Below are 13,159 nucleotides of genomic sequence, written 5' to 3' on the forward strand. Positions count from 1 at the left end.
TTTCTGCCATCTAGCACTGGATTACACTAGTCTAATATTAGAAAAGACCTTCCCTTTGTAATCTTCTGGGGGCATCGGGCAAAATGTTAATGAGCATGTTGCTCACCTAGGATCTTGCTGAAGTTTACTTTCTGACTGAGTTGATTGCTGGGGCCAGATTCCTTATTTCAAACAAGCTCCAGTGATGCTAATGTTGCTGGACTGTGCACTGTACTTTGAACAAAAGATTTTAGAGGCAACTGCATGTAATTTACCTTCTGAGGAAAATAATCTCTCTTTCTTCGCTTTCTGCTTTCTGAGAAGCAGAAGAAAACAATTTTAGCATATTTCACATTGTTGATCATATTATGGATAATAAAATTGAGCCCGAATGTATGCACCAAACTTGGCAGCCATCCCAAAGATGGATTTAGACCAATTTCTTGCAAAAAAAAAAATGATTGAAGATACAAATATTGTGTTGTAAAGCATTAGATTGTCAAAGGAGACAAATGTGTGGTTTGCTTTGTCTGATGTGGATATATCATGATTTCTTCTGCTTCTCAATGATCAATTATAATTTGCAACAAAAATTCCTCTAGAGTAGTCCAAATGGTCTATACTGTAGTGACTCACCTTGGTGGGGTTGTGAGAGCCACCAACTTACCACCAGGCTTACTGATTTGGTTAGAGACCTACTAATGCTAGTATCTGGGTTGAGAGCTAGGGTAGAACAGAGCTGACCAGTTACTTCACCCTTGTGGTCTGGTAGGCTGGGAATGACCAGAGATGTGCCTGGTATATTGATTAGTGGTGGGGCTTGAGGTGTGCAGAGCCTCCAGGCTGGTTATCTCTAACCATTCTTCTCCATTCACTGAGATAGAACCCAAGGAGAACACTATACTTATCATAAAGTAAAATCTTACGGTGTATAATGCTGAGCATTGACTGAAAGATACACATGACAAGAGAAGTACCTTTTTTGTTTTCTTTTCTTGTCTTTTCCCTTTCTTTTCTTTTCTCTTTCCTTTCCTTTTTCATTTCCCTTTCCCTTTTCTTTTTTCCTTTCCCCTTCCCTCCCCTCCCCTCCCCCTTCCATTTCCCTTCCTCCCTTCCCTCTCCCTCCCTCTTCCCCTCCCCCTTTCCTTCCTTCCTCTTCCCTTTTACTTTCTGTTTAAGTTCTGGCTTTCAGTTATTTGGGGTATAAACCTAGAAGTGGAATTGCTGGTTCATATGTTAATACTATGTTTAACTTTTTGAGGGGCCACCAAACTGTTTTCTATCAGGATGCTCTATTTTACATTCCCATCAGTAATGCCTGAGTTCTAATTTCTCCATATCCTCATCAACACTTATTATTTTCCATTTTTAAATAATACTCTTCCTAGTGGATTTGCAGTGTTATCTCATTGTGGTTTTGATTTGCATTTCTCTAATGACTAATAATGTGGAAAATCTTTTCATGTTTTTATTGGCTATTCATAGATCTTCCTTTGGAGAAATGTCTATTCAGTTTCTTTGCCATTTTGGGTTTTTTTTTTTTTTTTCTTGGGTTGCAGGAGTTATTTTATATTCAGGATATGTGTTGAATGGTCATATGTTTTTATTTTCGTTGGGTAGATATTTAGGGGTAGAATTTCTGGGCATTAACTGGATGTGCATTTAATTTTATGAGAAACTCCCAAATAATTATTCAGAGTGGCTATGTCAGAATGCAGTCTCACCAGGAATATATAAGACTTCAGTTGCTCTGTATGCTTCTCAGCAATTGATCTTATCAGTCTCTTTATTTTAGCCCTTATGATGGGTGTGGAATGATATCTGACTGTGGTATTTAATTTCTATTGCTCTGATGACTAATCACAGAGAGTACTTTTCACATTCTCGGTAGTCATTCACTTCTCTTCTTTTATGAATATCTGTTCAAGTCCTTTGTCCACTTTTAATTTGGTTGTTTGTTTTTCATTATCTGTAGGGATTCCTTTTATATTTCAACTATGAGTGCCTTGCTAGATAAATGCTTTACAATTTTCTCCTCTTTCCCCACCCTAGTCTGTAACTTACCTATTCATATTTTTTAAAATATATATTTTTTTGAGACAGGATCTCACTCTGTTGCATAGGCAGGAGTGAAGGGGCATGATCACAGCTCATTTAGCCTTGATCTCCCTGGCTTAAGCGATCTTCCTGCCTCAGCCTCCTGAGTAACTGGGACTATAGGCACAGGCCACCACACATAGCTAATTTTTTTATTTTTCTGTAGAGATGGGGTCTCACTGTGTTGCCCAGGCTGGTCTCAAACTCCTCAGCTCAAGTGATCCTCCTGCCTCAGCCTCCCAAAATGCTGAGATGCCAATTTATTTTCTTACTCATGTCTTTAATAAAATGTTTATGAATTCAAATTTATTAATTTTTTATCTTATTGTTAGTGCTTTTTGCATTCTAAGAAGTATTTGCCCATTTCAAGGTCACAAAGATTTTTCTCCATTTTTTCTTCTGGGTCTTTATGTTTCTAGCCTTTATATTTACATCCATGAGAAATATTAAATTAGTTTCTGTGTATGAAGATAGGCAGAAGTAGAGGTTCTTTTTTTCCCCTCTCTCTTCATAAGGATATCCATTATTGCAAGAACATTTGTTAAAATGACTTTTCCCTTTGATTTGTCTTGGCACCTTGGATTGGATTGGATTGACTGTATATTTCTGGGTCCCCTTCTGGAAATTCTTTCCTATTCTCTTCATCTATCTGTCTACCCTTACACCAATGCCACTTTATCTTGAGTGGCTCATGTTTTTAAGCAGTAAGGCCAAGTTTTGAAAGTATTCACTTAGCACCTACATATTCCGGACTCTGTATATATGTTACCTATGAAAATCATATGAGGTCGATACTATATCCTATTCTTGACTCCCTGTCACATCACAGTTGCAGAATATAAGACAAGTTGAAGAGGTCACATTGGAGGACTAGCCTGTGTTGTTACAAATCCCACAATCTTTCCTCCTCTCCAGGCATGAAGTACATATGCCTTTGCAGGGCATTTAAATGCCACCTAAAATATCCCATGATATTGCTCCAGTTTTTGTTGTTGTTGGGTTTTTCTGTTTATTTGTTTATTTATTTAGAGATGAAGTTTTACTCTTGTTGCCCAGGCTGGAGTGCAATAGTGTAATCTCGGCTCACTGCAACCTCCACGTCCCGGATTCAAGCGATTCTCCTGCCTCAGCCTCCTAAGTAGCTGGGATTATAGGCACCTGCCGACACGCCCAGCTAATTTTTTAATATTTTTAGTAGAAATAGGATTTCACTATGTTAGCCAGGCTGGTCTCAAACTCCTGACCTCAAGCAATCCACCCGCCTCAGCCTCCCAAAGTGCTGGAATTACAGGTATGAGCTACCGTGCCTGGCCAGCTACATGTCTTAATGGTTTCTTTTTTGTTATTTACCTTCAACCAACTCACACTGTGTTTTAATGGTTCCTTAGAGGTACTCAGTGTTTTAAACAAACCAGATACCTCACAGGTTTCTGAATATGTCTCACCCTTCTCTGCACGTGTGCCTTGGTGGCATCATTCCAGCTAACATGTATATTTCCATCTCAGAAAGTATTCCCATCAAGCTATTGCAGAGCCCCACAATCAGATGTGATGCCTCTGCTTTGCAATTCTTTTTTTTTTTTCTTTTTAATTGTACTTTAAGTTCTAGGGCACATGTGTAGATCTTGCAGGATTGTTGCATAGATACATACATGCCATGATGGTTTGCTGCCTCCATTCCCCCGTCACCTACATCAGCCATTTCTCCCAATGTTATCCGTCCTCCCCAACCTCCCCACCCCATGCTGTCCCTCCTCTAGCCCCCGACCCTCCAACAGACCCCAGTGTGTAATGTTCCCCTCTGCCGCTTTATAGCTCTAATGGCACTCATGCCATTCTGCCCTACGTATTTTTCTGTGTTCCTGCCCGGTTTTACCCACTAAGAAGAAAACTCCTTGATGGAAGTATATTCATTGTCTTTGTACTCATTTCAACAAATCTGAGTGAAAGAAATTTTTCGAGACAGCGAAATAATATTGTGATTAAAGTTAAAGAAAGTTTAAAAAAGTGATCAGGTTAACCTTGCATAACCTCACATGTGATCCAGAATAATCCCAAAGTTTATTCTGTCAATTTAATCCCTATGAATATATTTTTCACCAAACCAGTTCTTTCCGGTTGGAAGACTCTCAGGACTGCAGCAGAGATTTTGTGGAGATCCGAGAAGGAAATGCCACGGGTCACTTGGTGGGACGATACTGTGGAAACTCCTTGCCTCTCAACTATTCTTCCATTGTGGGACATACCCTGTGGATCAGATTTATCTCAGATGGTTCTGGCAGTGGCACGGGCTTCCAGGCCACATTTATAAAGAGTAAGTTGGTTCTATTTTAGTGATGCCTTTCAGAATATGTTTTACAAACTAGAAATAATAATTTTTTCAGTAATACATTAAGCAAGAACAATCCTAAACTCTACACTCTTCTCCTACATTGTCTTTGTGAATTACCTTATATTAGAAGAACTAAATTATATATGAGTGATATAGTAAGAGCAAGGGAGAGTATTCTCAGTGGTTCCATTATTCTTTTTAAGCTTTGATTTCTACTTAATGTTAAATTAGTTTTTTTCATGATATTGGGTTAGAGTCTTGTAATATATTATAGTTTGGGTTTGGTCTGTTTGTATCAAGTGTGCTTTGTTTGATTTCCTAAACTCTATATTCTTCACATTTAAGACATTTAGTATTACTTTGGGATTAGCTTAAGTGCTCAAATGTAACAATAGGGTATTCTCTTAATAGTATAAAATGTTTAATATTTTTATTCTCTAGCTCAACTTTTCCATAATTGGCTATTTCATATGTGATTCCAAACTGTCACATATGATAGTAAATTTTTTAAATGTTCCTTTTTTTTTTTTTGAAAAACAGTGAAATAGGTAAGCCAAAATTAGAGAGGGGGGCTGCTCATCCCCTCTTCCCATGTCCCCAAGTCCCCTAGGGGCTGGGAACCCCTTTTCATGTGGGAAGTTGTGGCCTCTTTTCACACCATGCAACCTTTTAAGGACTTGGAATTCCATTCACAAGATCACCCTTTTCTAAGGAATTAATAGATAGCTCAGAAACCAAAAGGGAAGCAGTATTTCTTTCAATAGTCAGAAAAGAAATCACAGTCAATTAAAAGTCCATCCTTTTCAACATCCTTTGCCTTTTGTTTTTTTCATTTGGTTAAAGAGCAATTCCAAGTAGGTCTGATTTACTACTCTGTTTTCTCTCCTAGTATTTGGCAATAATAATATTGTGGGAACTCATGGGAAAGTCGCCTCTCCTTTCTGGCCTAGAAACTACCCACATAACTCCAATTACCAATGGACGGTAAATGTGAATGCATCTTACGTTGTCCATGGTAGAATCCTGGAGATGGACATAGAAGAAACACAGAACTGCTATTATGACATGTTACGGGTGAGTTTCCACATCCAATCGATGCTCATAAATATTGGTGAATTGCTATTGGCAAAAATAAATCCAAGGTAATGTCTACTCAAGCATTTGCAAATCATGTGGGGTAGTCTGCTCTAAGTCATGATTAGAGAAGACTGCCTCTAGATTACATGGACAAAGGCAATTTCAGTATTGCATTTATTATTTTCTATCTCATATCTAAGGGATCTTTTAGGAATGTTATAATTTTCCTATTGGGCTTTGTCTAAGCATGCATATATGTCCTAATTAAGTATTTATTCTGTCATATTTCCCACTATCCTTGTTGTTTTTATGTTAGAGTATTAAAAATTTTAAGGATCATATAAAAATAAATATAAATCAAAAAATCATGGTGATCATTGCTATCCAGACATTGGCTACCGTGTGAATTCCAGAAACACAATTGGATTCTTATAGGCTATGATCCTTCCTTATTCATCTTGGACTCTTGGTGCCATGGTGGATGCCTAATATATATGGAAATAACTATTACAAAATTTGTCTGGTAGAGGATTTTATAATAACTATTAATATGAATTTGTCCTTAGCTGTTTAAAAATTATCACAAAATATGCCTCAAAATAGATAATTTAAGATTTTAAAACCAAACGAAGGAGATTTATTGAGTGCTTTGACCATGGTGAGCCCTGCAAATTTTGGTTATTTTGTTTTACGAATTCTTCTTTCCTTCTGTGGAAATATTGACTCTTTTAGGATACCTGTCTGCTTTTTCTCATTCAATCTTTTCTCTTCTTGTTATTTTCCCTTCTTTCTTCCTAATTCCTCACTTTGAAGCCTCAAAGCACATTTATTAAGTACTGTTGTTAGGCAACCATTCTGGTTCCTATTTTTCCATCCACAAATTTTACTGTAAATCATCTAATGAGCTGTGTCCCACAGTGCATGCTTATTAATATAATTCTGCAACAAAGATACAGATGTTTTCAAAACATTAAATTACTTTCAATAATATTTTATATTCTCTGGCACTGTCATCTGTTTTAAGCAAAAATAAAATGTTTACCCATTTGTTTTTTTGTTGTTGTTATGATAGAATTGTAATAATATAAGGCATCTTTTTGATTTTATCTTTTTATGAAGGAAAATATAGACAATTGCCTAAATACAGCACTCTGTTATCTGTTTTCTATGTGCAGATCTATGATGGGCCTAGCATTCACGCCCGTCTCATTGGAGCTTACTGTGGTACCCAGACTGAATCTTTCAGCTCCACTGGAAATTCTTTGACATTTCACTTTTACTCCGACTCTTCAATCTCAGGGAAGGGATTCCTTCTGGAGTGGTTTGCAGTGGAGGCACCTGATGGAGTTTTACCTACCATTGCTCCAGGTGTGTTTGGTAATAAATGAAGTTCTTTTTAGTACTGATGTGTGCAGGTCAATGTTTCAAAGGGTCCTATCGTAACAGCGGCCAGATACATAAGAATAAGTACAGCCCCAAAGCCCTTTCACCAGATGTTCAGATGTTCTTTTAGATTCATAAACACTACCTTTTATAAAAATTATACATTTCTTTCTAAAAATGCAGGTTTCCCATTATATTGCTCATATTATAATAATTAGTGGCTTGATATCTGTAAGATCGTCTACTTAAAATTTCTAGAGACCACTTTAGAAATCTCTGAAAATTTGATTTGCAGATACTATACATATACATTCACACACACACACCATCAGTTAGTTAAGGATCAACTCATAGAAGTAACTCTTTTTCCTCTGCATTTATTTTAAATGTACCTTCAGAAATGCTTCAGTTTCTCTTTAGCTGGTTGTAAATTTTCATGTTTCAAAGTAAAATGGACCTAATTTTAAACTTTTACTTTACTTTTTTACATTCCTAATCCCCTCAGTGAAAGTAATATTGAGGTAGCATTGTTGGGGAGATTTTTTTCTTGAAAATTATTTAAGTGAGGACAGGCATAGGGGCTCATACCTGTAATTCCAGCACTTTGGGAGGCCGAGGCAGGCGGATCACTTGTGGTCAGCAGTTCAAAACCAGCCTGACCAACATGGCAAAACCACATCTCTACTAAAAATATAAAAATTAGCTTGGCATGGGGGAGCGTGTCTGTAGCCTCAGCTACTGGGGAGGTTGAGATATGAGAATTGCTTGAACCCGGGCCGCAGAGGTTGCAGTGAGCCAAGAACATGCCACTGCATTCCAGCCTTGGAGACAGAGCAAGACTCCATCTCGAAAACAAAAAAGAAAAGAAGATTATTTAAATGAATTTGAGTGTTTCTTATGCATTGGAGGATGACATAGAAAAAATTCATCAGCTATTTCTTGGAGGATATTCTAAGTCCTTGAATATTGATTGGGGCACAGAATCATGGTACCTCATTGAAGAATATTCAAACACTGAACTTGTTCTATGACTGAAAAGATTAGTCTATTTGCTTCTAACTTCTTGGGTATTTTTATCAGCAGACATCACTAATGAAGATAATTTGTACTTATATTTGTGTAATGTCCCTTAGTATTCCGTTCTGAAATGTTGTTCTTACCTCTCTAATAGGGTGCTTTCATGACATTGAATACGAATCTCTTCCTTAAAATATTAATCTGTTTATCTAAGAGTAAAGAATCAGCAAGATTGACAGTGCAATTTAGAGGTGACATTTAATTCTGGATAGATATATCCAGAGCTGTTAGAAATAAACTGGAGTTAAGCTTTATATTTACAAACCTCAAGGTAGAAAAGGAGTTACTTATGTATGTAAAATTTTATACCAACAAATTTCCTTCTAACATTTTATTATGAAATTCTATAATTATATGACATAAGTGGTCAGGTGAATAAGAGAGCCATAAACCTTATTTTTCTTAGTCAAGAAGAACAAGGAAAAGGAAAGTAAGGTGTTGAGAGAATTTTAGAGTTTACTAATTATCTAGATGGTATAAATGATTATCTTGTAGTGATATCACACTGTTTTAAAACTAAAAAACCTTAATATTTAAAAATATATAAACATTTCTTGTATATGCATATATTTAACTTTAGTCAACACATATTTATTGAGAATTTATTATGGATACACTGAGGTGACTGAGAAAGGAAACTGAGATATAATCTCTACTCTCCAGGAGCTTAAAAGTAATGGGAACCAGGTGCAGTGGCTCATGCCTGTAATCCCAGCACTTTGGGAGGCTGAGGCAGGAGGATCACTTAAAGCCCAGGAGTTTGAGACCAGCTTGGACAACAGAGGGAGACTCCATCTCTACAAAAGATAAAAAAAAATTAGGCGTGGTGGTGCATATCTGTAGTCCCAGCTACTCCGGAGACTGAGTCAGGAAAATTGCTTGAGCCTAGGAGTTCAAGGCTGCCCGTGAGCAGTGATCATGACACTGCACTCCAGTGAAACCCTCTCTCAAAAATAAATAAAAAGTAAAAAATAAATAAATGAGATTGAGGGAAAAAAGCACTCATATGTCAGTTAAATAATGATATTAGTAATTAAATGGGTAAATGATAAAGCAAGTGGTACCAGTAGCAAATAAGCAAGGGAAGAAAAATGAGCTTACTGTGGACTAGGGTCAACTGAAGGAGATTCAGCTGGCCACTAGGAAAAGCAGCCAGCCTATCAGTCAGGAAAAGCTCAGTCTTACAGCGGTAACAAATAATTTCAAACCCTTAGGGGCTGAAAACAACAGGTCTCCTTCTACATGTTCCTCTTGTATTAACTGGGTGCCTGCCATCATCTATCACTTCCTAACTCAGGCTGTTGGAGCTGCCATCGTCTGTGACATTGCCTGAGACCATGGCAGGAGGCAGAAGAGCCCCTGGATGTCTTGGTTTAAAAGTGCTCAGTGTAAAGTAACACATGCCTTTTGCTCATAATTGGCCAAAACTGGTCAAATGGCCTCGTCCAGCCATTTGCAGAATGCACTTCCAGCATGTGTTTGGAAGTGAAGACAGATGGAATATTTGGTAAACAGCACTAAAGACCCACAGTATTAAAACCATATTTTCTAAATCTACGATAAGAAATATTTCACATAGAGGAAAACCTTAAAATTTGAAGATACTGGATAACATTCAGCATCCAGATGTTCCATGTGAAATTGCTTTAAAAAAATCTGTAGCCTATGTAGTAATAGGATAAAGAAATCAGCACCTCATTCTACAACATTTTATATTCACTTTCTGTTGGCCCTGATAAGATTCAAATGCATTATGGTATGAGAGTCATAAACTTCTGAAATGATGAAGAATAGACCTCTGAAATCTATTTCTCTATAAAGGTGATGGCAAAAAATTTGTTAAAATCAACTTTTTGAGAACTCTGGAAATTAACCAAAACCTTACAACAATCTGAGGCATATTTATTCAAGAAAAATTGCTGAATCTCAGTAGGAATAGTCATTTTTGTGGCATTCCCTTCCTATCCCATCTCTCTCTCCTTCTAGCTTTGTAGTAGCCTCATGACCACAATAGCTGTGAAAACGAGCAGCTTAACAGCCATGGGAGATGAAGCAGCAGAGGTCCAGAAGACAGTCCATCTCCATGGCATTATCATTATTCCACATGCTTAGTGGCTTCCTGGAAAAGTGCATTCCCAAGTCTTGTCTTCACAGGACCTGGGCAAGAGTTCACTCATGTGTAAACAGCCCTGTGCATGGGGTCTTTGCAGAAAACAATCAGCAGCAGCTGTTTCACATCACCACCTTGTGAGGCAATGACACCAGTTACAGCTAATGAGAAACCGACCAGGGAACATGAAAGGGAAAAACTGGGGAAGGAGGTGCCCACTGGGGACTTTGAAAAGCTCTGACTTGTTTCTGGAAATCTAGAAGGCCACACACAGATGCCCAGCTGCATACTTGCCCAAAAACAGGCCCAAGAAGACCCTCATCTGTCACCTCAAAATTGCGTAGATATAAATTACATGATAAGTAGCTATGCAGAAAAGATGAAGCATGAGAAACACAGGAATGAATACAGTTCTACCTCAGTAATACAGAGGGTCTTCTACGTGTCTTTATTTATGCCTCGGTAGTCAGCACTCAGTATTAAATGGGTTATATAGCAAAATTATAGTGAAAATGGAGAACACAATGCATTTGTTTTTACATCAAAGATCAACTACAGAAATTGTGACTTTCCAAATCAGTTGGTTAAATACGATATTCACTGATTTCTCTGAGAAAGTTGTTTCAATTGATTGCTTCTTTTCAGTAGAGGGCTTTCACTTTCAAGTGAAAAAGTGCTAGTGTCTTTTCCATGAGGGTTGTGTCAAAGATGCTGCTTTCCATTCTACAGGTGCTTGTGGTGGCTTCCTGAGGACGGGAGATGCGCCCGTGTTTCTCTTCTCCCCGGGCTGGCCTGACAGTTACAGTAATAGAGTGGACTGTACGTGGCTCATCCAGGCTCCCGACTCTACTGTGGAACTCAACATCCTTTCCCTGGACATTGAATCTCACCGAACATGTGCCTATGATAGCCTTGTGATACGAGACGGTGAGAACATTATAAACAATACTGAGTTTCAACCCTGACCCATATTTAGTTCTATTCAATTATCATCATACTTGCGTACCGCCTCCGTCCATGTGGTGTGGACTTATACAGATCGTATGGTCAGTGAAGGCCTCAGTACCAGCATTGGCCACGCTTCTGAAGGACATAGGAAAGTATTAAATTACCTGTCACAAAATGTAAGGAATAGCACAACATTTCTATAAGGAAACAAAGGCTTTTTAGAGACTTAACAGGGAAAGAATAGTCTGAATGTCTACATGGTTCACCTTTCCTTTTGAGAAGCCTCTGAGATAAATATTGTTATTTTCTATTTCTGACTTTAAGATCCAAGTGAAAAAAATACTTGTAATGCGACTGGACACAGTGGCTCATACCATAATCCCACCACTTTGGGAGGTTAAGGCAGGAGGATCACTTGAATCTAGGAGTTCAAGACCAGCCTGGTCAGCAGAGTGAGACCCTGTCTCTAAAATAATATTAAGAAGAATATGGAAGTAATATAGTCATTTCTCTTTGTCCCTGAATCTGGGTAGAATAGGTCGAATTAAGGGGTGATACTGTATTCTTACCTCTGTACACAGGCATGGTGTTGCTATGTGACATAAAGTTAGAGACATAAATATTGCTGATGTGTGCCTTATACAAAACTGGGCTTCACAGCTTGCATGGGCTGGAATGAAGGAGAACAGCAGAAAGGCCACATCCTCCACGTCAGTATTTTTCGGTGTGGCCCACAGATCCAGAGTCATCACCTGGGAACTTGTTAGACGTGCACATTCTCAGCAAAAAGAAACATTTTTGCCTTTGCCTACAGGTTGCTAGTGTGCAAGATCTTGTCTCCCTTATCCCCGATCCCTAGACCCTGCTTAGTGAGAACAATCGATTGGTGGAGGTGCTTTATGTCCCTTCTGTAGAGGTTGGACACTAAGTAGAGACTCAAGTCAATCATACACGTGTGATGAGATGACCAAGCGCAACTCTCCCCCATTTTCCCGTCAGCAATCAGCTATCAGCACATTGCGCAGAGGAGCATCAAAGCACAGGAATGCTGTCTTCACATCCAAGCCTTCCTGTGCATACTGAAATTTAAAACTTCTCATGTAATGAAAAGGATATGTGTCCTTGGATACATTTTCTAGTGTTCAGAACCTACTAGATGCTTTAAAAAAATCTTCAAAAAAATCTTCAGTAGGTAACTGCATCAATGAAGTAAACTATGGTTATTCTTTAAAAATCACATTCCATTGAGTTGGTTTTGTTCTATCACCAACTTCTCTTGGAAGCCAGGAGCCTGGGGAACAGTCCCTTTTTTCTTGTGTGGCCTTGCACAGGTCACTGAAAGGCTCCAAGCCCATTCTATCTGTGAGACAGACAAATAACCTCCCTCACAGGCTTTTTGTGAGGATTAGGGGAAGTAATAAATGCATTTTTAAAAAATAAAAGTACAAGCATTTTATAGATAATGAATTTGGAATAGTTGAGATTTCAGTTTACTTAGATGGACATTTCAAGAGAGGTTTTATTAGTGTCCTTGCTCAGGCACAGGGCGGCTTGAAAGAGCTAAAGAAACTGAGGTGCATGCTAAACCAACACAAATATTTTAAACTGGTTACACGACCTTTCCGTATGGATTCCTTTTTATGCACCGGCAATGTGAGTAGATGCTCAGTAAGGTTCGTTCCTTCCTCATTTGTTTAATTATGTATTCAAGAAATAGTTATTGAGTGTCTGCTCTGCGCCAATTGGTGGATATTGCTGTCATTTATACATTGTTAATATATTTTTATGACTAAATTTTAAATCTGACTTCAATTATTTGTTCTATGCCCAGCCAGCCTTTTGCTTTTGAGTAGCAGAAGCATGTGACATTCTGCAGCAAGTATCTAAATGATACTAACAGGCTATTCCTACTCATGCAATTGGCCCATCATTGCAGGCTTTTGGCTGTAGGGAGGCTGTGAACCTTCCTGGGCTACCCCAGATAGGGTCATGCAGCGTTCTTGGGAGAACTGAGTCACTGTCCCACCTGCATATTTATTTTACAGAGTTGCCATGGTTTGAAATTAATCAGTTTCTTCCAGACCATGCATCTACCAATTCTGCATACCAAAGATTCCTCCAAACTGAGATTCCGTGAAACTACATTGGTCCTAGAA

At 38.2% G+C, this 13,159-nt stretch overlaps 1 protein-coding gene across 2 annotated transcripts in view; it reads left to right on the forward strand.

The window, feature by feature from the left end:
• Positions 1-13,159, forward strand: part of CUBN (cubilin) — a 290,819-nt gene that overhangs the window by 179,879 nt on the left and 97,781 nt on the right. For both annotated transcript variants that reach the window (XM_021675689.2, XM_021675690.2), the window contains 4 exons: positions 4,185-4,390; positions 5,298-5,482; positions 6,661-6,853; positions 10,785-10,982. In XM_021675689.2, coding sequence (XP_021531364.2) covers positions 4,185-4,390; positions 5,298-5,482; positions 6,661-6,853; positions 10,785-10,982 — 782 coding nt within the window. The remainder of the gene's footprint in view (positions 1-4,184; positions 4,391-5,297; positions 5,483-6,660; positions 6,854-10,784; positions 10,983-13,159) is intronic.

This window comes from Aotus nancymaae, unplaced genomic scaffold, assembly GCF_030222135.1.
Source record: "Aotus nancymaae isolate 86718 unplaced genomic scaffold, 86718_ANA_hifiasm-v0.15.2.pri h1tg000077l, whole genome shotgun sequence".
NCBI classification, from domain to species: Eukaryota; Metazoa; Chordata; class Mammalia; order Primates; family Aotidae; genus Aotus; species Aotus nancymaae.